The sequence below is a fragment of the Protopterus annectens genome, chromosome 4.part0 (assembly GCF_019279795.1).
Source record: "Protopterus annectens isolate FY-2018-M chromosome 4.part0, PAN1.0, whole genome shotgun sequence".
In the NCBI taxonomy this organism is placed as follows: domain Eukaryota; kingdom Metazoa; phylum Chordata; order Ceratodontiformes; family Protopteridae; genus Protopterus; species Protopterus annectens.
In genome coordinates, this window is record NC_056733.1 from 1,844,117,642 (window position 1) to 1,844,144,489 (window position 26,848).

The following is a 26,848-nucleotide window of genomic DNA, read 5'->3' on the forward strand; positions in this document are numbered from 1 at the left end:
AATGATATCCTTTACAAGTGTGCTGATTTATTTACATGCTTAAGATAGCTGCCTGGAGAATATTGTACACACATTGATCATGATGCTTTGTCAGTAATACTTGTTGTAAGGAAGTACCAGTAATTCCCAGGCATAGAATTTTACAGGAATTGAAGTGAGAAGAACATTGAAATGTCACAAAGACGCAATTAGCTCCAACATAATTGATGCATAGTATGGTAACTGCACTAAAGCAAGGCAAAACTCAATGTAATGATCTGCAAGGTATGGATCAAGTTCATTACCAGCTTATCACAGTTGATGAAATAGTCTCACTGAAAGTAATTCTAAGATTGTCTCTGGCTTAGATTGAGGTCAGGGCTTCTGACAGAAAAAGGCAGATAAAGAAAGATCCAAAGTTGTTATTTAATATACCATTAGAAAGGTAAAAATTCCTTAAACTTTTGTGCGGTATATCATCAGTGCAAATAGTTTCCCATAAAGCTTTTGTACAAGTGTTTGAAGACTTCATATGTATTGTAAACATTCATATGTATTGTAAATATAATTGATCTTACTATGGGATCAGATAAAATAAAAGCATGACAAGAGACTCATAAAACTGCTATACAGATTACGCTGTACATATATAAACAGGTCATAGCTTGAAATCATAACCTGATACAAACATGTAATGGTTTTCCAAAAGTCAAAACTAGCCAACACATAAGAAATATTGACTAGTGTAGGAATGATGTTTTTTATTCTAAAATTTTTACTTAACATATCCAAGTTAAGTAAAGCTCAAAGAAAGATGTTGCCTGGTTATGAAGCTGAGGACAGGATAGGAGTTTGGAAATACTTAGAGAAGTTTTAACACAAAATAATATGATGCAAGTAAGTTAGTTCTGTTCCTAGTAGATCCAAACGAGAATAGTATAGGAACATCACCCCAGCTGATTCTACAAGTTGCATGTAAATCAACACTTTTTACAGATAGAAAAAGAATTGAAAGAAATCTTTAGCAGCAATGAATGGATGTGTTAATTCCATGAATATAATTGTGGTGTAGACGTCCAAATAGATACAGACCACAGACCCTTGCAAAGCTTGTTCAGATTTGTTTTTCTCCAGAAGGTATTGCTGAGATAATAAGTGGTATTACATAATTGCAATACAAATTACTTGAAAGTGAAATGTAAACCAGGCAAGGATCTATGCATAACATGCAAGTACAGTACAACATATTAACCAGAGAAAAATGAAGAATTTTTAGCTCTAGAGTCTTTGCTTATCAGTTCACTTATCAGCGACATAACAGAAAAGTAAAAGAACTCCATAGCTGCAGTGACATTGACTTAAAAATACCATTACTAAAACTTGTTCCAGTTAGAGGCTGGCCTGAACACAAATCATTAGTAAAAAAAAAAAATCAGCTTTATTTTTTCTCTTATGGAAGAAATAAGCTGATACAGCACCAGTTTCCAGTGAAATGAGAAAACAAATGCTTGAAAACCTTACAATGGGAAACAAAATAAGGTGTAAGAGATGCAATGCAGTTCCCCCAAAAAATATTTGGATAAAAGAAAACAATTATGCAGAATTCTGTCATCTGTGGTTCAGAGCATAAAAAACCCCAAAAAACAAACCAAAAAAAAAACGAAAAAAAAAAAAAAGAAAGGAATACATGTTATTCCTAGTCCCATGAAGACAGTGAAGTTCAGTATAGAGAACTAGATCACAGCTGAAGTAAGCCATGCATAAATTATTACTCAAAATAACTAGGAATACTTTAACTGACAGCCACAGCAAGCTGAAGTGTAAATTACACATTAAAGTCTATGCCTCTGAGATAGGAGATAACTATTGTTGCCATACACGTTGAAAATTCAGGGCTCAGTGTAAGTGTTCTTTCAGATAAGGCAAAGGGAGGGAGTATCAGTACTCCACATTGCCCCCACAGTGAAGCAAAACAGAGTGAGAGACTAGAAGAGACCATGACAACTTTTTCTCCAAGTACTGTTTCTGTTGATACTAGCTAGTTTGAAGCATTTGCATCTCATTCGTTTATTCTATACCAAACGTCCCTGCATGACTTGCAATTATTTTATTTTATTCTCTGTTTCAATTGCTTCCACAATGTGTGTTATTTTCTCTGCATATTTCCTTGTTAGAGCCTGATGTATGTATAGGTGGATCGATGCACTATCCCAGCTAACTAATTTAAATAAAATTTAAAAAAAGAAGAATTGGAGGAGGAAAAGAGTTATTGCCATAGGAAATATAAATCTGGAAAAAAAAAAAAAGAGTCAGTCAAGAAGATTCCAAACTCCATGATAGAGAGAAGACATGATTGAGGCCTTGAACAGTTAGTGATTCATGCAGCAAGTGGACTGTACCAATAGAACAGAATTAAGGATGTAGTCCTAATCAAGAAGGTAAGAGATATCTAGGTGAAACTACAATTAGTCAGCAGGGACCATGCAACTGCATGGCTTAGGAAGAGGAAATTGTAAGAACACAAGGACAATGTCCTTGGTTTGAAATTTAAGAAGTATATTCCGATAAGCAAAAATAAGGCACTGGAAGGTTCACAAGAGTAAAATCCACTGTTTTATTGATTGCACTCAATATTAAAAAATACCCGTAAAGCACATCCAGAATGCATTAACTGTATCACCGCATTTCCATCACAAAAACTTCTTCAGATGAGCATACCAACTTCTGAAACCCCTTTATATACAGAAACATCCCCAATTAATCAATTAACAAACTGCTATACTTTTAAAAACCGTGCAAAAAAACTATATACACAAAACAATGAAACACAATAAGTACAGAAGTGCATGGAAAATCATTTGTTGGTCAAGCAGGAATCTTGTAAAAAACACATTATTTACAGTTTGTAAAAACTTGTCAACAAAAAATAAATATTTAAAAATATTTAAAGATATAAAACCCTTGTAAACCCACATGTAAAACACTGTTGTGTAGGTCATACAAAATGTAAAAGCACCATCTGCTGAACAGTCACATAATTTAAAGTTCCGATAAGTTAGGCAAGGTTGTCGGTAATGAGCTGGGGACTGAAAACAAACCGAGTGAGTAAACTGTCTGTTGGAATTGGTTTGGGATGGAGTTTGCCAGGCATAGACAAGGTTATGTGGAGAGGACAAGACACGAGACAATCAGAGTGGATACAAAGGTAGACACTGTGGGGAATTAACGCAGAAGACAGGCTGCACAATCGTTGGGAAGGAAGGGGTGTGTAGTTGGAAAAGGCACACCACAGCAAAGCTAACATGATGGTAATAGACAAGTGAAAGCAGCCAAGGTGTATGATCAAGGTAAATTGGCAGAAGACAGCTAAATGATTAACAGAGGTTTCTTTAGATATATGTCAGAAAGAAGGAAAGAAGACACAGACGTAGGAAGTCATAAAACGGAAAGAAAGTCTAGATTATGTACATACTGAAATAAGGAAAGGAGGAAAATATGTTAGGCTGGAAAGAGCGAGGATGAAGGCACGAAAGACTGACAGTGTGGTAATGTCACTGGATGAACTAATAGTAGCTATGTATAGAATTAAAGTGAACTTCAAATGAAAGACAAAAGTCAATAACTTACAATGTTGACTTAAACAAATGCTACACACAAGCAACCACACAAATACACACACATACTCTCATGCATTTCCCTGACTGTCCTGCATCTCTAAATAAAGTTTAAGATTGTGCAGTCTTGGAGTACAGGGTACCCTCCTTACTCCAACCATCATATAGTGTCACTATTAATACTGACTGTTCTTTGATGATAATCTACAACGATCAAATCATTATGCATCCTTAATCTAGCAACTTCTAGACCTATGTCTGTCATTATCATATTCCTGAACTGTGAGAACAACTGCCAGTACAATAACTAGTGTTGTTATTTTTGTTTAAGTTACTGAGAAGAAATGTAAATCACACCAGTTTACTGTGCAAATATATGTGGTCTAATTAGACATGTACATCTTAATGGCAACATTTCACCAGTTTATTTTCCATATTTCTTCCTGGTTTGATCAACAAGCTCCGTGAAAACAGGTGATGCTATTACCATTTTGATGAATGTATGCTTTTATTATAATTCAGTACAGAGATACTGCTGTTTTAAGTGCAGTGGGTTATATTATTGTATTCAATTAAAAATGTATGTATAGATTTAGATATATAAATATAGACATGATATAGATATAGATGTTTCCATCTTAGTGCATCTCAATTTCAGTGATTTATTTTCTGTTCCTAACAGAATATTTCCCATTCATTTACAGATGGTTATACTACAGATGATATTGAATTCTACTGGAAAGGTGGTGACAAAGCAGTAACAGGAGTGGACAAGATAGAGCTGCCCCAGTTTTCCATTGTGGGATATGACCTTATCTCCAAGAATGTAGTCTTCTCCACAGGTCTGTTATGACAATGTTTTAATTATGTCATTGAACTAAATGTTTATCTCTGTCATTTATTTGCAGTCTGGAGTAGTAAAACTAGCTTTCTGAGCTTCTGATTGTTCTTCAGTACTACTTCAAATGAAGTTAGAGATACAAAAGTTAAAATCTCCTGTTAATTTATAGAACAAGCCAATGTTTTATGGAATCTCTGAAAAGTAATTCAGTTGTTAGTCATGTGTTACCTTTTGTTCAACATAAATCTAACCATAGTAAGTAAAGTCAGTCTTGGTTTGCACAAGATAACATGTTGTGTTTGTCTTTGATGAAAATAACAACTACAGCAAGTAACAGAATATCTTTTGTCTCACGTTTCCTTTTCCTTTGTTGTTTGTGCACTTTCCCTTTTAAACATGGAAGTGGTAACTGCACAATTGCCCTTGTATACCTTCTTCTCATCATTAGCTTGATATAGCCAGAGTGGTACTTTCATTGTCAGGGCTTTTTGTCTGATTGCAAGTGTACACGTCTGACTTGGTCTAAAAATGTACTGAATTTAGCTCATTATTTTTTGCAAGTCACAAAATGAGTTTTGTATAATACCCATGGATTTTTGACAGACGTTCAAAAGTGAATATCTAGAATGAGATTTGTAGACAAATATTGCATTATGTATGGCTAATTAACAGCCATACAAAGGAGAAGGCACTTCTAAAACATTGTGATCTACATGTCATCTTGGCTGTGAGTGATACATGTAGTGAACTGTGAAATATTAGTGGCATGTACTCATATATGAATGTCAACCCTAAACGTTTTATGCTAAGAAGAACTCAGTTACGGTTTAGCTGGTTCTGTATACCTGCCCTCCACTGATAACATGGATTCGGGTTTAAAGATATTGGAGGTCGCTAATTAAAATGTTGCTTTTATGAATTTATAGTTAAAGAATTATAAAACCAAACTTCTTCTTTTGCTCATAAAATGCAAGTCTAATTGTTATTTTCTACATTTTTTCAGTGAGTAGTACTGTTATTATTACTAATTTTCATGAAGTGATAATTTTCAGTTTCGCTCTTGCTTTTCAGATTTGTCAGTATTGGAAATAAATATATATGTCTGCTATTGTCTACTTTTATTTTTATCAAAATGTTGCTGTGTGCATGTTGACCATGTCTAATGAACCATTGTCATGAATGACGTCATTAGCAATTAATTGATTCAGATAACCTGATACATAAACCTATGATTTTAATTTGTCCTGGGAATGTTACAGCTTGCTTAATCCATACCTTTCAGGACAATTAGCTGTTTGTTTTCATAAAATCTGGAGCTGGAGATAGTGCACAGTTGCCAATGATAAGCATGTTCACTGGAACAATCATACAACTTGTCTTTACTTAAAATTAAAATATATCATTTGGAAGTTCTAGTAGACAGTGGATTTCAACTATGTTCAGCAGCCATACCATCCATTGAAGGCATTGTTCTTTGCTCAGTTCTTCTGCATGACCATATTTCTATACAGGTTAGCCTTATCCCAGACTTGAAGGAAAGTATGTCATTTAGATTTAGCCTAAAAGGGAGAGCCTAAAAGGGAGAAGCTGAACCTTAATTTACTTGATGAAAGATTGACATTTGTATAAAAACAGAGTTGTGTTTTTTCCAAACAAGGTATATAGACAGCTTGAATGTTACTCAGTTACTTCAAAAACAGGATTTCTGTAATAACAGTGTCAGTTACTGACTATAACAATATAAAGGGTGTGTTTCTCTGATATTACACATACACACACTTAATCATATTGTAACAAACTGCAGCTAGTTCAGTATGCTGCAGAACGGATGGCAGTATTCAGTTTGGTCATAGTATGGCCTTAGATTGTAAGTGATCATAGATATAGATAAAATATTTGGGAATGAATGCAACAACCTCTGTCATCATGAGAGAAGTCTGTTCCTTTTTTCTTGTCTCCCATTTTCAGTGTATGACTATGAAGGGTAAAAATCACAGACACAGGGCGGTAAGGAAGTTTCTGCCTACTCACACAGTTGCATAGTCTTGGTGTTAGTACATTTAGAGCTTCATGGATATGAGACTTGAAGACTCCTGTCTACAAACACAATTATTTTTTTTTTATTTTCTTTTAAAGTCTGCAATGTACATGTCTGACCTGAGAGATTTTTTTATTCATGGTGCAGTGATTTAGTGTTGATTCAATGTAGATGAATAATAATATCTGCAAGATGTGTAATTGAGAATAGTACTTATTTTATCATTTTTTCAGAACATTTGCCAAAGGTCTTTGTGTCAGTGTTTTGCAATGCAGTGTTCATTCAGACGACATGAGGCAGAGCCTGCTCAAGATGTGCATATTCATTATGTAAACATTTACTATAGTTTTTAGAAAGAATAATAATTACTGCAAGTTTAGGAGGCTAGTAAAACAAATAATATCTTCACAATATACCAGATACTAGTTTTTATTTTATCGTTTGTCATGCCCATATTTGTATATAACACGCGCGTGCGCGCGCACACATACACACACACACACACCACACACACACACACACACACACACACACACACACACACACACACACACACACACACACACACACACACACACGCACATACATAGTGCACATGTGCTGATTATGCTCCAAAACAGTATAAAGATAAGCATGCTATGCAGCTTTCAGATTTAAAAAAGATACATAACACAGAGATACCTTATTAAAAAGGTACAACACCTAAACAAGAAGCCCCACATAGACTGATTCAAACCCCTGTCAGTATACCTTGTATCCTACAGACTGTTAATAGGTTCATAGATCAGTACTAGGCTAACTGCCCTTGTGAGCCATTTTAAGCCTAGCCAATTATCCCTTGGGAGACTCAAACCCTGTAGTTTTTGTTTGTAAGGCAAACACCTTACCCAATAGGCCACCCTCCCAACCTCCCAAGAGTGACCTGTGTCTGGCATATAAGGCATCCTCGGACCCAATACTGATAGATTCCTGCACAACAGCAAGTCAAATGGCATCATACATACTTGGTTTAGGATCTAAAGCTCTTCTGCAACATCAGACTGTCTTGTTGGCACATGTATCTGTTGCAGAGGATACCTCTGCTGTGAAACAGACACCCCATCCAAATAAAACAAAGTTCAACCCTATCTATAATCAGGCATAACATAGACCTATGGATGAGAAGCAAGACAATTTACTCCAGGACTGCACCCTGTACTAATAATGGACAGAGGCAGCTCCTAAATGCTTTCTTGTTTGCATAGGTTCCCATAAATTATCAATGGTTAGATCCCAGGTATTCTCATTGTGGTAATATATAATTATCAACCTGAAAAAAGTCTCTAACCAAATGGGACAGGTTAGGCTTAAAATGGCCTACAATGGCAGCTTGCCTAGTATTTACTATGGAGCTATGAATCAGTAACAAAGTTTGTCATTCATCTTAGACTCCTGTTGTCCTCTGCCATACAAAGCATCCACCACAAAACAGTGCTTAAAACATTTGGACACCTTTTGAAAGCTGTAAGACATTTTAATGTGAAAACAAAACTGTGATAAATCTAGTCAGTTAAATTATTGACAGTTTCATTTTTATCACATCAAGCTAAGTAATTACCATACTTAAATAGCAGGGTCATTCAAATTTTGCAAACAGCATTGCACAGGTATTTTTGATTCTGTGCAGATGGGGCATATATATACAAACAGCAGACCTTTCCGCTGTATTCTGTGCACCATTTTTTCCTAAGGCTCCATACATGACCCTTTAACTAACAGCGACTACATTTACTGCTGGGGACTGGGTTAGTGCACCATTATGTGGGAAGAGGCAGAGTACTGCAGTGGTATATGACATGTTTTCTTGTGAGTTTCCTAGATCAGTATGTGGAATGCTGTTAGAATTAATGATGTTCATTGTAGCTCTTATATATACCCTATCATTTCAATGTGCACTATACTCTAAAACTATGTCCATGTGATTCAGAATGCAATCAGTATGTATGTGTTCACTTTTCTGAATCACACAAATCTGGGCTCTCTGCATGTTTAGCCTCTACAGCTATATTTTGCAGTTGTTAGATGTGGTTTATGACTCATTGCAGTTCTGCTACCATTTAACATTCCCTTTGTTTTCTTCATTTTGTGAACTCTTCCATTTTGTATAATTTTATGCCTCCTCTTCCTCCTTCTCCTTCACACTATTACATATAAATAGGCTTTAACAGTATGTGAGTCATTTAGCCATTAAATATGTAAAACTTAGTAAGAATAATTACAAGAATGAAAAGGCAGGTTATTTTATTTAATTAATAAATAATTTTTTGTTATGTTATACCTCAGCACTCTAACTTCTATTTGCCTTCAGCCCTCAATAACATATTTGCAGTGTAAGTGATTAGCAGCTGTATTAACTTCTGTTCTGAGAGCTAAAGCCAGAGTGCTGTGGAAATGTGCATCACATATAACAAAAGATGTTAACTAAACTGCAAGTAGAGCTTCAAGAAGAAGGGTGTTCAAGCTTTCAGGATATTAGAAGAAGAATTTTAAAGTATGAAAAAAAAAACATGCGATATGCATGTCCTCTTAATTATGATTAGATACTATTGACAAAAAGGCAAAGGTCTGTAATGGTATAGAAGTGAGAACTTTGTTATTGCATGTCAGCACTGATAATCTTATATGGATAAATACCTCAGCATCTCATTGTCTTATTACTTGCAAAATCAATTTCAGCACACTAGATCTAGAACCTCAATACTAAATGCGTTGCCACATCTCACCATAGCTTAGCAGCTTACATGGATAGCAAACTGTAGCTGTTGCAGAGAGACTGGCTTACTGTCTGATGTGATATTTAGAAAAGATAAGAAGTTTATTCTCAATTATCGTCTGCACTTTTGATTTAATATGTCTGTAATCTGTACAACTGTTTTTTACTGTCCTTTTTGTTGTGTGATAGAGCTGAATATCTGTTAGTGTTGACCTCAGTTTGTTGTGAAATCCTTTGTATAGAGGCCTGTTTTCTTAGTGTGAGAAAGTGAACAAAACTGGTTTAATCTAGCCAGCGCATTCCTGCAACTGTTATTGTTTGGCTAATTGGTCTGGTTTCTGTTTCTGTGCCTTAAATAGCTAGTGTTTTAAATCAGATATACCTGTTGCTCAAGTTGTTGCAGAGAGACTGACTTACTGCCTGCTGTGATATTTAGAAAAGATAGGAGTTTATTCTCAATTATCATCTGCACTTTTGATTTAATATCTCTGTAATCTGTACCTGTTTTTTCCCACCCAGTTCTTGTGGAGGTCTTACGTCTTGGTGGCTTTGAGTTTCCACCTCTGGTATAAAGTTGATACTGAACAATCCCTCTCCACCCCAGTCACATTATATCAGCTCATTCTATTGTTAATGATGAGAACTTAGCAAAGGCCCACCCCTTTAGCTTCTGCATATTGAATTATCCCATTCTGTCTCTTCACTTTCTACTAAAAAAAAAAAAAAATTACTTGTTTCCTACCACCCAGCACTGCAAACTGTGAGAGATGTACTTATCTAGCCAAACTGGAGGTAAAGCTCTCCCCAACCAAGACTGAACTTGACTGTCATGAGGAGAAGGTAAACATTTGCACCACACCACACTCATCACATAGTCTCACTAAATCTACACCACCAAAATCCACAAATAGTAACACAAAAACATTTGCGGAGGCCCTCAATAATAATTTGTCTAAGCAACAGAGACCTCCAAAACAGAAACGCAAACAACCTCCATCCCCCAACACAACCCAAATGACACATAGCCCACAGACTCAGTGTGCCACTCAACCACAGCCAAAAAGGCAAAACAACGTACCCAACACACTAGTCATAGGTGACTTTATAGTCAGGCACACTGATGTCCCACTCACCAGGCTAAACAAGGAGAAGGTTACCATCAGCTGCCTGTCAGGTGCCAGGATCCGCCACATAACCCACGCACTCAAGTCACTCCACAACAAGTACAAATATGACTCTGTCATTGTCCATGTTGATGTGAATGACCTGAGATGTACCTTCCTGGATTACATGAAAAGAGACATGAAAGAGCTCTCTGATCTTGTAGCCCAGGCAGGTATGACCATAGCCTGGAGCAGCATTCTGCCATCACCCAGAATGATACTGCAGTACAAGGACAAAATGATTGACTTCAACAATTGGCTAAGCTTCTGGTGTCATTCTAAGGGGATCCAGTATCTGTCTGCTTTGGATGACATGGTCGACAGACCACGATGCTTTGCTACAGATGGCCTGCACCTGTCGCCCCTGGGATTCCGGATACTGGCTAAGGCTCTTGCTGCCCCTATAGTGCCTTTTTAGGCAAGGTTCAAATAACAAATTCACCACCGTAACAGGAACAGGCAAGCAAAAACTGAGGGTAATGCTACTCAATGCTAGAAGTCCAAATCTCAAAATGCACTCACTCGAGGCACTTCTTAAAATGAAGAACATTGATATCTGTGCAGTGACTGAGACCTGGTTCATGGCTCCAGAGAGCACCCCTGCACTACCAGGCTATAACACATACCATACTTTTCGGCCATGTAACAAACCAAAGGCGTAGGTGTGTCCATATTCATTATGGATATCCACACCTCCAGGCTAGTTGCTCAGCATAATGCAGCTGAGGTTATCCAAGTGCAACTAACTCTGGGCAAAACTGTAATCCAAATTGTAGCTTGCTACAGATCCCCCACCATGCCCCAGGATTCCCACTCCTCTTTTCTTGATGTACTGGAAAATATTAGGATTCAACCAAACACCCTAATAATGGGCGACTTCAACTACCCCACCATTAACTGGGAAAACTACTCATGTAACAATTCCTTAGCTCAACATTTTCTGGAATTCATAAACTCCAGTGCCCTGGATCAACTTATCCACACCCCCACCAGGGGCAACAATATCCTAGACATAGTCATTACCAACATGAGTGACCGGTGTTCCACACATGAAGTCAACTCCTCGTTGGTCCGATCTGACCATAAGCTAATCACTCTTGATATCCACATCCCGCCCCCACCCCCACTAAGGAAACCATGGTAAAATGTTTCTCTGAAGCCAACTTCATGCTTCGTAAGACAGAAGTAGTGAACATCATGACACCCATGCAGATGGACAATAGAGTTACAACTGCTGAATCCTACACAAATGCACTCTATACGCACTTAAATGAGTGCATGGATTGTGTTATCCCAAACAGAACCAAGACGCTATCCTCCAAAAAAAGGAAGCCAATTTGGTGGTCCTCTGCCATAAACAAGCTGTACAACAAAAGAAAGAAACTGTTGCAAAAGAGAGCAAAACCCCATGAGTGGAGGAGCTCCCTGGTCAGCCTTAGTAAGAGGCTGAGATCCCTTATAAGATCCTCCAAAGCTAGCTACGAAAACAAAATCACCACTAATTCTTAGGACAACCACAAAGCATTCTATAGCTATGTCAAGAATCTCGATGGCAACACCCAAATCTGCTCTGAGTTACAGCACAACGGCATGAAAATTACAGAACCAACTGATATTGCCAACATCCTGGCAGATAGGTTCAGTGCTAACTTCACCCCCCCATCACCCCCTAGGGGGCCCATATCTATACAGGAAGAATGCAGAGTCCCTGTAATCACAACTACGCAGGTAAAAGCTGCACTCTCTAAAGCCAAAAACACAGCATCCATGGGACTGGACAACATCCCAGGCTGCGTTTTACACGAACTTCAGAACGAACTGGCTCCCCACTTAAGCATCATGTTCAATAATAGTCTCGTATCAGGCTTTGTGCCCACTGAATGGTGCACAGCAACAGTTATCCCACTCCACAAAGGGGGAGCCACCATGATCCTGGGAACTATTGACCTATTAGCCTGACGAACCTAGTCTGCAAGGCCATGGAAGATATCATCATGGAATTCATAAACAAAGAAATTGGTAACCTCCAAATTCTGGATCCCACCCAGCTCGGGTTTGTGAAAGGCATATCATGCCTCCTGAACCTGATCGACTTCTTTGAGGCAGTCACCAAAGCTGTAGATGAGGGTAAGGTGGTTCACACAGCCTATCTTGACCTCGCCAAGGCTTTCGACACCATTCCCCATTCTGGAATTATAGCTAAACTCACTAAACTAGGTATAACTCCCTACATCACAGGATGGGTTGCCAACTGGCTCACTGACATAACCCACACTGTAAAAGTTGCAGACTCCAAATCTGACCTCAAAGCAGTGACAAGTGGAGTACCACAGGGGTCCGTCCTAGGACCTCTCCTGTTTGATATCTACTTCTCTGAAGTACAGGCTAACACAGAAGGCCTCTGGCTAACGAAGTTTGCAGATGACTGAAAACTAGGAGCCATAGTCAAGTCCCCAAATGATGTAGACATCCTACAGAAGGGCCTTGCTGAGACAGATGCCTGGTGTCAGAGCCATGGCCTCAAGCTCAATGCCAAAAAGTGTAGTGTCATCCCCTTTGGTAAAAACTCTGTACCCATGAACTACCACATAGGCAGCAATCTACTTAACACCAAATGTGTGATGAGAGACCTTGGGACCCAGGTGGACAGTAGTCTCTCCTTTGATAGTCACATTGCCACAGTAGTCAGGAAGTTCTTCTATATGGCACACCTCATCATAAAAGAGTTCTCATCTAGGAAAAAAGAGGTCGTTGTTCCCCTCTACGCAATACTCATTAGACCCATTATAGAGTACAATGCCCCTTTTGGAATGTACCTCACAAGACATCTGCAGCAGCTGGAAAGGCCACAGAAGTACGTCACAAAGAGGATTACTGGCCTCAAACAAATGCCCTACACTGACCGCCTCAAAAAACTCCAGCTTTACTTCGTAGCATATTGCCTACTCCGCGGTGATCCCTGCCTAACATATAAAGCTATGTCAAACCCAGAGCTGTCGGACATGCTACACCTAAATAAATTCCAATCCCTCTGAGCTACATGCTCTAGGGACCTAAACCTTGTCACCACAATAAACAGTACATGCTGGAGGGATAGATTCCTGCCCCGAGACTTCCCATACTCTGGAACAGGCTACCCATCTATGTCAAGCAAAGTTCTTCTTTAGCACTCTTCAAGAAAAATCTTGACGAGTGGATGAGAAATAGGAAATACACCCCGGGAATCACTTCTGTGTCTCTGCTCAAAAGTGGCACAGGAAAATAACTTTCTTGGGTGGGGTAAGCCAGGGAACCTTGTTGGCTAGGCTTACGTAGGCCCTTGGGCTGATAGTCTAGTACCTACTTATGAACCTATGAACCTTTCCTGGAACTAGTGTAGTCTAGGTACAGAATTGCTGTATGCAGGACTTTTTGTAAGCTTCTGAGTGGTGCTCTTCAATTTTTTCCTTAGATCTGCTAGTTCTCTGCCCTCTTGCACTTTTACTAGCTTATTAGTCTAGCACTTTACCAGACTTCTTGTAGCAATTATTGTAGCACACAACAGTGCTACTAGCACTAAATGTTCTACAAGGAAACAGCTCCAGTACTTATTAATAATGTGCACCCCTCCAGGCATGTCTAAAGATCAGTTCCCTGTGCTTTCTCCTACTAACTTGGTGAGCTTGGGCATCCTGAGGCAATGTAGTAACTGTCTCATGTACACTGACAACCCTCTCCTCTTACCTCCCAACACTCAGTCTTGTGAGAGATGCACTTATATATCCACATTGCAAGCCATTCACTCTGCAGCCAAGACTGGAATAGCTGGTCAAGTGGAGAAGGTCAACACTTGTACCACACCACATGGAACACATAGCCCTCTAGAACACACACACCAGCACTGCCTTCACATAAAAACACAAACCACACAACCACCTTCACGGAGGCTCTCAAGAAAAATCTACTCAACAGCAGAGACCTCCAAGGCAGAAATGCACTCGACCACCACAACACAACACTAATCATGAGACACATAACTCTCCTAAATAGTGTGCCACTCAACCAAAGCCCCTAAGGCAAAACAGCATGCCCAACACACTAGTCATAGGTGACTCGATAGTGAGGCACACTGATGTCCCACTCACAAGGCTGAATAAGGAGAAAGTAGCAATCAGCTGCCAGTCAGGTGCCAGGATCCACCACATAACACATGCACTCAGGTTCCTCAACAACAGGTACAAATATGACTCTATCATTGTACATGTGGGTGTGAATGACCTGAGACATACCTCCCTAGACTACATGAAAAGAGACATGGAGGAGTTTTCAGATTATGTAGCCCAGATGGGTATGACTCTATCCCTAAGCAGCCTCCTACCATCATCCAAAATGATAGCACAGTACAAGCAGAAAATGATTGATTTCAACAATTGGCTAAGTTTCTGGTGTCATACTAAGGGGATCCAGTATCTGTCTTCCTGGGATGACATGATTGACAGACCTAGATTGTTTGCCAGAGATGGCCTGCATCTGTCATGCATGGGCTTCTGGATATTGGCCAAGGCTCTTGCTATCCCTGTAGTGCCTTTTTTATGTGATGTTCCAAAGACCAAATTACCACCATAACAGCTACAAACAAATGCAATCTGAGGGTCATGCTGCTCAACGTTAGAAGTCTAAATCTCAAAATGCACTCACACGAAGCACTCCTTAAAATGGAGAACATCGACATTTGTGCTGTTAGAGAGACCTGGTTCAAGGCAACAGATAGCACCCCTGCACTACCAGGCTATAACTCATTCCATACCTTTCGGCCCCAGAACTTGGACCGAAGCTCCAAAGTCAGTGGTGTTTCCATATTCATAAAGGATGAGCACACCTCCAAACTGGTAGCCCTACATGATGCATCAGAGATACTTCAGGTGCAGCTAACATTGGGTAAGATATTAATTCAGGTCGTAGCCTGCTATAGGTCCCCAACCATAACCCAGGTCTCACAATCCACATTCCTAAGCACACTGGAGAATATTAGGGTCCAACCTAACACTCTCATACTGGATGACTTCAATTACTCCTCCATTAACTGGGAAAACTACTCATGTACCAATACACTTGCCCAATGTTTCCTGGAATTCATTAATTCCAATGGCCTGGACCAGCTCATTCTTACCCCCACTAGAGGTAACAACATCCTTGACCAGGTCATTACTAACAAGGGTGTCCGTTGCTCTGTACCAATAGTCATCTCCTCCCTGGTTAGATCCAAACACAAATTAATCACTTTAGAAATCCACATCCCTCCCACCCTCCACCCCCTGCAAAGGTAACCACCATGAAAAACTTCTCCAAAGCTAACTTTGGGCTCCCAAAAACAGCGGTGGCTAACTTCACGACAGCCATGCAATTGGAGAACAGTTGCATGACCATCGAATCATACACTAACTAATACCTTGTACAAACACGTACACAAATGCATGGATCTCACCATACCCAATAGAACTAAGACACTCTCCTCCAAAAAAAGAAAGCCAATCTGGTGATCTCCTGCCATAAACAAACTCTACAACAGAAGGAGGAAACTGATGAGAAATAAGGTGAAGTCCCAAGACTGGAAAAACTCCCTTATCAGCGTCAACAAAATGTTGAGAACCCTCATCAAATCCTCTAAAGCTAGCTATGAAAACAGAATTGCAGCAGATAGTATAGACAACCACAAGGCCTTCTATAGTTATGTAAAGAATCTCCATGGCAATACCCAGATTTGCTCGGAGCTGTTGCACAATGGTACCGCCTATACCGAGCCAACTGATATTGTCAGTATACTGCCCAACAGATTCAGTGCCAACTTTACCCCTCTCTCCCCACCAAAGGACCAATCATAATACCAGTAGATTGCCAGGCACCCAGTATTACTGCTGCACAGGTTAAAACAGCACTGTCCAGGGCCAAGAATACAGCTTCTATGGGACCTGAGAATATCCCTGGCTCTGTTCTACATGAACTACAGAGTGAACTTACACCTCACCTGTGTGCCCTGTTCAATCACAGCCTCACCTCAAGCTTTGTCTTTACCAAATGGTGCACTGCTACAGTCATCCCTCTCCACAAAGGAGGAGTGACTACAGACCCTGGGAACTATCACTCCATTAGCCTGACAAGTCTGGTATGCAGAGCTATGGAATGCATCATTGTGGACCTAATAAACAAAGATATAGGGAACCTCCAAACTCTGTATCCCACACAGTTTGGTTTTGTGAAGGGTAGATCATGCCTCCTCAACCTGGTTGACTTCTTTGAGTCAGTCACCAGAGCTGTGGATGAAGGCAAGGTGGTTCATACGGCCTAAATTGATCTGGCCAAGGCCTTTGATACCATTCCCCACCCAGGAATCATAGAAAAACTCACTAAGCTAGGGATCAACCCCTATATCATTAGGAGGGTTGCAAACTGGCTCACACGTCTAAATTATATAATCAAACTTTTAGAAGTTTAAATGTCATATGGTCGACATCATATGATCGAACTTTTAAAAGTTCGAAAATGTAATTAAAAAATGAACCAAAGAAAAAAACCTATCTGAATGATTTAAGCAGGAGGACAAGCCCCCCTGCACCCCCGCATGTGGGGGGGCTGCTCCACCCACACCCCACGCACTTTAAATATACCAACTCCAAGATCGCACTACAGTGCAGAAAAGGGAAATCTTCCCATTCCACACTGTATGGAGATCTCCATTGAAATGTTCTAACTTTGAAAAGTTTGACCATATGGTGTCGACCATATGACGTTAGAACTTTTAAGAGTTCGACAACGTGATATAGACCCTTAAACAATAGCTTAGCCTAGTGAAAGGCTTAAGGGGAAAGTCTTTGCAAAGTCATGTTTATATGCTTATTATCAACAGCCAACAAACTGGGAGAGGGAGAGAATTATGTTGCCAAACCATCATAAGGAGCAAGCAGCAGCTGATACACTGGGTTTAAAAACAGAATATTGTTATTGGGAGAGAAAAAGACATTAGACCCTTACTTCTGAGCTGACTGGCCTGTAACTGCCTTAATGCAAACACAAGCCCTAAACTAGCCTGACACAGTCACTATAAAAGAAAGAGAGAAACTAGGGTTCAAGTCCAACATTTAGTTCACATAAATAGCAAAATATATTGCAACTATGTACTATAATTATTAATATAGTCTTGAAGATCTTAACTAAAGCAGAAGTAGACTTAAAATGAACCAAAAAAGCAGATCAGAAAATGAAAAATCTTCACATAACATTGTTAGTGTAAGTAATGGAGCTATTGCAAACTAGCAGTAATTTAAAGAACACTGCTATAACAGTCTGGGAATTCTTAAGACTCTTTGCTCTAAGCTGACTGGCCTGGTACTGCCTTAATGCAAAATGGAAGTCCTGAACTAGCCTGACACACTCTGACTACATAAGAAACAACTATGGCATATTCTCAACAGTTAGTTAACATAAATAGCAAAATGCAGTGCACCTGTGCATTGGAAATACTAATATAGGCTTAAATACATTTGCTAAAGCAGCTACACTCCATTGCTGATGAAAGCTTAGTAAAACTGTGCCTTCGTTTTTTTAGAGAAATAAATATGCATAACAGCCTCCATGATTCTTTACCTACTTTCCTTTAAAACCCAAATAGTGCCACATGATGAACATCATTATCATCATCATGTTATGAATTTTGTGCAGGTCAATACCTTATCAATAGGTTGGACAAAAAAGCTTTAAAATGCATCTCATATCAAATAGACCCCCATAGTGTCCACAAAAGCCTTTGGTCTCTCAGTTTGGGAGAAACTGCTACTTAGTATAATGGTAATTATTTTGCTAGTATGAATATTAAGCCTTCTTCTTTTCCTTTAATCATGAATTTTGTTCAGGCCAATATTGGACCAAAAGGTTGGAGGAAAAAACTTTAAAATGCATCTCCAAGCATATAAGACCTCATGGTTTGAGCACCTAGTGGTTCCCAGATCTCCAACTTAATTATTTTTTTTTCTTCACAGTTGTTATAGTGCAGTGTTGGCCAGTTATGATGTATTTAAAGGATGCAGGAAAAAATATGAGAAACTGTGAAAAAATAAGAAAAAAAGTAATAGGTTCATAGGTAAGTACTAGGCTATCTGCCCAAGGGCATTTATAAGCCTAGCCAGAATGTGTTGGCTTTCGCCACCCACTTAGATTAGTTCCCTGTGCCTCTGTCCAGCAGAGCCATTAGTTCCCTGTGTCACTGTCCAGCAGAGCCACTGCAGTGATCCCAGGGGTATATTTTCTGCTTCCCATCCACTAGACAAGGCTTCTCATGAAGAGTGTTAGTGAGGGGCTCTGCCTGATGTATATTGGAATCCTGTTCCAAAGCATGGGGAGTCTCTGGGATAGGAATCTATCCCTCCAGCATGTCCTATTTATCATTGTGGTGAGGTTTATATCTCTAGAGCGTGTGGCTCTCCGGGATTTTTTTTTTTTTAGTTGGAGCATGTCCATCAATTCTGGGTTGGACATGGCCTTGTATATCAGGCAGATATCACCTCTGAGTAAGTGGTATGCAACCGAGTACAGCTGGAGTTTCTTGAGTTGGGCTGCAGAGGCCAGCTGTTTGATGCCAGTAATCCTCTTGGTGAGGTACTTTTGTGGCCTTTCCAGCTGTTGCAGGTGTCTTGTAAGGTACATCCCAAATGGGGCATTGTATTCTATGATGGGCCTAATGATTGATTAGTAGAGAGGCACAATAACCTCTTTTGTTCTAGATGCGAACCCTTTTGTGATTAGGTAGGCCACATAGAAGGACTTTCTAACCACCTTGGCAATATGATTATCAAAGGAGAGATTGCTATCTACTTGCGTCCCCAGATCCCTTATTACATTTTCTGTATTTAGGGGACTACCACCTATCTGGTAGTTTGTGGGTACTTTGTTTTTTTCCAAAGGGAATGACTATGCACTTTTTGGCATTTAGCTTGAGGCCATGATTTTGACACCAGGTATCCGTCTCAGTGAGACCCATCTGGAGGGTGTCTGTATCAGCCGGAGAATCAGTTACGGCCCCTAGTTTGCATTCATCTGCGAACTTGGTCAGCCATAGTCCTCCTATGCTTGCCTGTACCTCTGAGAAGTATATACCGAACAGGAGGGGTCCTAGGACTGAGCCCTGGGGGACGCCACCTGTAACCGGTTTAGAGTCGGACATAGAGCCTGCAACTCTCACCATGTGGGTTCTATCCATGAGCCAGTTGGCAACCCATCTCATGATGTAGGGGTTTATGTTCAAGCTGGTGAGCTTGTCTATAATACTAGAATGGGGAATGGTGTTGAAAGCCTTTGCGAGGTCTAGATTGGCTGTGTGGATCTCCTTTCCCTCATCTAATGCCTTGTTAACCATCTCAAAGAAGTCCACCAGGTTTAGGAGGCATGATCTGCCCTTAACAAAGCCTAACTGGGTAGGGTCCAAGGTTTGGAGGTTCCCAATGTCTCTGTTAATGAGTTCCATGATGATGCGTTCCATAGCCTTGCAAACCAGGCTAGTCAGGATTATAGGGCAATAGTTCCCAAAGTCCGTTGTGGCTCCACCTTTCTGGAGCAGGATAACTGTTGCTATGGGCCACTCTGTGGGTATGTAGCCTGTAGAGAGGCTGAGTTTGAACAGTGTGTTTAGGTGAGGGGTTAGTTCATTTTGGAGCTCTTGTAAGACACAGCCTGGGACACTGTCTGGTCCCACTGAAGCTGTGTTTTTGGCTTCGGATAGGGCTGTTTTAACTTGTGTGTTGGTGACTGACAGAGCCCTACATTCTTCTGGTATGGTTATGGGCCTTTAGAGAGTGAGAGGGGGGTGAAGTTTGCACTAAACCTGTCTGCCAGAATGTTTGCAATATCAGTCGGTTCAGTGTATTTTGTGCCATTCTGCACTAACTCAGAGCAGATCTGAGAGTTTCCACTTAGGTTCTTGACATAGCTAAAGAACGCTTCATGGTTATATTTGGAGTCATTGGCAATTTTTCTTTCGAAACTAGCCTTGGATGATTTAATGAGGGATCATAGTTTCTTGCTGATACTGATCAGGGATGTCTTTCCTTCTTGGGATTTTACTCTTTTCTGTACTAGTTTCCTCCTTCTGTTGTATAGCTTGTTTATGGCAGGGGTCCACCAGACTGGTTTCCTTTTCTTGGAGGAGTGAGTCTTGGTTTTACTTGGGATAGCACAATCCATGCATTCTTGCAGGTGCTCATAGTGTGCCTTTGTAAGATTTCAGCAGCTTGGACAGCATTGTTCTTTAGCATGGGGGCTATGAACCTTTCTATCTTGGTCTTAAGTAACATGAAGTTTGCTTTTGAAAAGTTGTTCATGGTGGCTTCCTTGATTGGGGGTGAGGGTGGAATGTGGATATCCAGAGTGATTACTCTATGATCTGATCTAACCAGCGAGAGGTTGACCTCCGGTGTGGAACACCGGTCGCCCATGTTGGTGATGACCAGGTCCAATATGTTATTCCCTCTGGTGGGGGTGTTGTCCAGTTGCTCCAGGGCATTTGAGTTTATAAATTCTAGGAAGCATTGGGCAAGGGAGTTAGTACTTGAGTAGTTCTCCCAGTATATGTTTGGGTAATTGAAATCACCCAGTATTAAGTTGTTTGGTAGGACCTTCATATTTCCCAGTGTCTCCAGAAATGTGGAATGGGGGTCCTGGGCCATGGTGGGTGATCTGTAGCAAGCTACAATTTGGATTGCAGTTTTGCCCATTGTTAGTTGCACATGGATGATCTCTGATGCATTGTGCTGCGCCAATAACCTGGAAGTGTGGGTATCCTTGAGGAATATGGATACACCCCCGCCTTTTGTGTTTCGGTCCTGGTTCTGTGGCCGAAAGGTATGGTATGAGTTACAGCGTGGTAGTGCTAGGGTGCTCTCAGGAGCCTTAAACCAGGTTTCTGTTACTGCACAGATGTCGATGTTCTCCATACTGAGGAGTGCCTCGAGTGTGTGCATTTTGAGGTTTAGACTTCTGGCATTGAGTAACATTACCCTCAGGTTTTGGTTACTTGTGCTATTTATGGTGGTGGGTTTGTCTTTTTAGCCTTGCCTAAAAAAGGCACTATGGGTCGGCAAGAGCCTTGGCCAGTATTCAAAAGCCTAAGGGTGACAGGTGCAAGCCATCTCTTGCGAAGCAATGTGGCTTGTCGAGCATGACATCCCAGGCGGACAGATACTTTTGCTGAAATTGATCATTTTTTCTTTATACTGTGGCATCATTCTTGGTGAGGACAGGATGCTACACAGTGTCAGGGTCATACCGGCCTGGGCTACATGATCAGAGAGCTCTTCCATGTCTCTTTTCATGCAGTCCAGGGAGGCACGTCTCAGGTCATTCGCACCAACATGGACAATGACAGAGTTGTATTTGTACTTGTTCTTGAGTGACCTGAGTGCTTGTGTTATGTGGTGGTTCCTGGTACCCGACAGGCAGCTAACTGTAACCTTCTCCTTGTCCAGCCTAGTTAGTGGGACATCAGTTTGCCTGACTATAGAGTCGCCTATTACTAGTGTGTTTGTTATGTTATTTTGCATTAAGGGCTGTGATTGCATGGCACACTTATTATGTGATGTATGTGTTTCATGGTTGGTGATGGGGTGTGGAGGTTGCTTGGATGTCTGCTTTGGAGGTCTCTCTTGCTTTATCTAAATGGTGTGGGTGGACTGGGATGGAGAGATAATGGGGGCAACTCGGAAGTGTACCAGTGGTTCAATGGACAATGCAATTAGGGCTCCATTTCACCTAACCTTGGCTCTGCAGTGGCTGTATACGTTATTTGAAAGTGATGCTTTTCACTGTGGCTTTTTGAAAGATGTATGGCAACCAGAGGCAGGAAGTACATTTATATTACACAAGGAGGTGTGGCTTATTTGTCAAGAAGTGGCAGAATGTAAAGGTGGCAACTGTGGTAGAACTTCATGATATGATTAAAAAAATACCTTTTTTTCATTTTATTCTCATAGTGGTCCTTTAATATCTGCAACTTGCTTAGTGTATCTGTCAATATCTAGTGCATTTTCCTGAGCATCCTCCAGTTACTACCTGTTAACAGGCACCAGCAAATCAAATGCAAATCTACCAAAAACAAGTGCAACTTGGGCAATTGGATGGGAAACTAGAAATTCATCTCTGGCTTGCCACCTGTGTCTCTCATGGACAGAGGTAATCTGTAAATTGTTCATTTCCCAGGTCCATACTTACACTTATCAAGGGTATTAGAACTTGTCAGAGATTTGGGATGCATGGCTAGGCTTAAAAAGGGTGTGGTCATTAGCCTAGTAAACACCTATGAACCTATGAATCAGAAATAAACAAAAGAAAACTCGAAGAAACAACAGATTAATTTTTTTATTAGTAGATGACAATCTTTCTGGTTTGATAGGAGTACTAGATTATACTGGGATATTTCAGGCCCAAGCTCATGGCTTCAGAGGGTCTAATCGTCTGGTTGTCAAATCACAGCAGCCAGAACAAACATCAAAAGAAAAAGAAAAAGGAGAGAACGTATTCTCCTTCCCATATCTCCCAAACTGGATTACTTGGGGTTGTGGCTGATCTTCTTTGACCTCTGTCAGCTCCGTCTTTCAATGGCTCAGATGCTTCACATTTTATCCAATGAGAATGACTTCTCAGAGGCTGTCAAAGTAAATCAGAAAAATGCAGTGTGAGATTGCGTGTGTTACACTGAGTGATTGTTAACTCATATTTTACTTTATCACATGGCATCTGGGTCCAAGGAAGTCATAATGCCACTTTATTCATCCCTTACCAGTCCAGTCATTTAATATAATACCCCCTTTGGCATGTGCCTGTCCAGACATATGCAACAGAAGAAATGTTCACAAAGGCTTCTTGCAAGGAAAATCCAGGGTATAAACACATTGTTGTATACAGAACAATTGCCTTAAAACCCTATCTCTATACTTGGTCTCCTACAGGTTACTTAGAGGTGATGTATGCCTGGCATATAAGGAATCCTCAGATCCAGCTCTGATTATAGGTTCATAGGTGTTTACTAGGCTAATGACCAAAAGGACTTTTTTAAGCCTAGCCATGCATCCCAAATCTCTGACAAATACTGGTACCCTTGATAAGTTTAAGCAGGGGCTTGTGGGTTGAAACATTTATAAGCAGAGGACTAAGAGGTGAACCATTTACAGGTTGCCTGTGTCCTTTAGAGACATAGGTGCCAAGCCATGGATGAATTTCCTCTTCCCCATCCAAATGTCCAAGTTACACTTAAATCGGATTAGGGAGGAAGTCAGATTCACATGGATGGAGAGCCTGTTCCAGAGATGGGGTGGTCTCTGGGATGCATGGTGGGAGGGTGGCATAATGGTTAAGGTGTTTACCTTAGAAACACAAGGTGCAGGGTTTGATTCTCACAGGGGATAATTGACTAGGCTTAAATGGTCCATGAGGGCAGTTAGCCTAGTAATAATCTATGAATCTATGAATCTACTTGTCTCTCCACCAGGTCCTATTTATATCACAGGCAAGTTTTAAGTCTTTTGAAGGAGTAATTCTGGTGCTGTTTGTTTTGCTAATATGCAGGTGGTCCATCAGAGTCAGGTCTGACATTGCTTGCATGCCAGGCATAGACCTCGCCTCCACAGCCTGTAGGAGACAGAATACAGGGATAGGGCATTGAGGCAGTCTGCACAGGACATGTTACTTATACCCCATATTCTTTTAGTGAAGAACCTCTGTGGATATTCCATTTGTTGAATATGCCTGGTGAGGTATATACCAAAGGGGGCATTGTACTCAACGACAGGTCTGATGAATGACCAATACAGTGAAACAATGACTTCCTTTGACCTAGATGCCATACTTTTGTTTATAAGTTGTGCAGCATAGAATGATTCTCTCACTATTGTATGAGACAGAGTACAGGTATAGGGCCTTGACGTGGTCTGCATAGGACATTTTACTTATGCCCTGTATTCATTCTTTTAGTGAGGAACCTCTGCGGACATTCCATTTGTTGGACATGTCAGTTTAGGTGCATACTAAAGGGGGCAATGTACTCAATGATAGGTCTGATGAATGACAAATACAGTGGAATAATGACTTCATTGGACTTAGATGCCACACCTCTGTTTCTAAATTGCACAATACAGAATGATTTCCTCACTACTGTAGACACTTGATGGTCAAAGTCTAGATTACTGTCTATGTGTGTCCCTAAGTCCCTGACTACTGGGTCAACTCTAAGGGGTGTGTTGCCAATAGGATAAATACCAGGGGTGGATGACTTCCTGAAGGATATTATTATTCATTTTTTGGCATTTAGTTTTAGTCCATGGCTCTGAAAGCAGTTGTTTATCTATGTCAACCCTTCCTGGAGAACATTTTTATCAGTGTGGGATTCAATGACAGCTCCTTATTTGCAATCATCTGCAAATTTAGTCCGTGAGCCAGTTGGCTAGCCACCAGGTGACATAAGGGTTTGTACCTAACCTCCCGTGTTTGTCAACAATGCTTGAGTAGGGTATTGTGTCAGATGTCTTGTCCAGGTCAAGGTAGGCAGTGTGAACCATTTTCCCCTCATCCATTGCTTTGGTGACCTTCTCAGAGAAGTCCACCAGACTGAGTAGGCATGATCTGCCCAAGACAAAAGCAAATTGTCCCAAAGTCCCTGACTACTGGGTCAATTCTAAGAGGTATATTGTCAATATAATAGTTCTCATGGGTGGATGACTTCCTGAAATATACTATTATGCATTTCTTGGGATTTAGTTTTAATCCATGGCTCTGACACCAATTTGTCTGTGTTAGCCCTTCCTGCAGAACATTTGTATCAGTGTGGGATTCAATGACAGCTCCTAATTTGCGATCATCTGCAAATTTAGTCAGCTGGAGACCATTGACATTGGCCTTGGTTTTAGAAAAGTAAATGCCAAAAAGGAGTGGTCCAAGGACAGATCCCTGAGGGACTCCACTTGTGACTGGCCTCTTTGTAGAGGTGGACTCTCCAATGTTAACTTCCAGGGTCCTATCTGTGAGCCAGTTGACTATCTGCCAAATGACATATAGGTTTATACCTAACCTCTAGAGTTTGTCAACAATGCCTGAGTGGGGTATTGTGTCAAATGCCTTGGCCAGGTCAAGGTAGACAGTGTGAACCATTTTGGCCTCTTCTTTTGCTTTGGTGATCATCTGCAAATTTAGTCAGCTGGAGACCATTGACATTGGCCTTGGTTTTAGAGAAGTAAATGCCAAAAAGGAGTGGTCCAGGGACAGATCCCTGAGGGACTCCACTTGTGACTGGCCTCCTTGTAGAGGTGGACTCTCCAATGTTAACTTCCAGGGTCCTATCTGTGAGCCAGTTGACTATCCGCCAAATGACGTATAGGTTTATACCTAACCTCTAGAGTTTGTCAACAATGCCTGAGTGGAGTATTGTGTCAAATGCCTTGGCCAGGTCAAGGTAGACAGTGTGAACCATTTTGGCCTCTTCTTTTGCTTTGGTGACCTTCTCAAAGATGTTCACCAGGTTGAGTAGGCAACCTACCCTTGATGAAACTAAATTGGGTTGGGTCCAGTGTCTGGAGGTTTACTAAATCATTATTGATCATTTCCATGATAATTCTTTTCATGGCTTTTCATATAAGACTAGGGAGACTTATGAGTCTGTAGTTTTCAGGGTCTGTACATGGCCCAACTTTGTGCAGAAGGCTGACTGTTGATGTTCTCCATTTATTAGGCAAGAATCCTGTTTGGAGGTTACAGTTAAATAGCCATTCCAGAGGGCCTGATAGGTCATGTTTCATGCTATTTAGAAAGTATCCTGGGATAGTGCCTGGGGTCATTGATGCAGTATTCTTGCCATTACTGAGATCATTAAGGACCTGTTCCCTAGTGATAGTAGGGAAAGCTATATTTTATGGTATTTACTAAGGGAAGGTTGAGGGGGGGAGAGGGATAAAGCTGGAGCTGAATTTGTGGCTAGTAGGTTGCTATATCTTCTGGCTCACTACAGGACTGACCTTTTGCACATCTTCAAAACAAACAGCATCAGAGCCACTACCACAAGGAGTTACATTTTGTTTGCAACATAAATAGGACATGTTGGCAAGGCAAATATGTGTCTCATAGGATCCCCATGTTGTGGAACAGGCTCCCCATCCATTTGAAGCAGAATCTATCCCTAATCCTATTCAAATGTAATCTTAACCAATGGATCGGAAATCAGAAATTCACCTTGGACTGGCACCCATGTCTCTGACAGACAGAGGCAGACAAAGTTAAAACACGTTCATGCATTTCACTGAAGATTCCAGAAAATGAATATGAAAATATGTGTGTGTGTGTGTGTGTGTGTGTCTGTGTGTGTGTGTGTGTGTGTGTATGTGTGTGTGTGTGTGTGTGTGTATATATATATATATATATATATATATATATATATATATATATATATATATGCCT

General features: G+C 40.5%; 1 protein-coding gene across 1 annotated transcript in view; it reads left to right on the forward strand.

Moving 5' to 3' along the window:
- The window catches only part of GABRB2 (gamma-aminobutyric acid type A receptor subunit beta2), a 1,614,606-nt gene that overhangs the window by 1,404,325 nt on the left and 183,433 nt on the right, over nt 1-26,848 (forward strand). Inside the window, exon 6 of the mRNA XM_044069527.1 lies at nt 4,298-4,435. Coding sequence (XP_043925462.1) covers nt 4,298-4,435 — 138 coding nt within the window. The remainder of the gene's footprint in view (nt 1-4,297; nt 4,436-26,848) is intronic.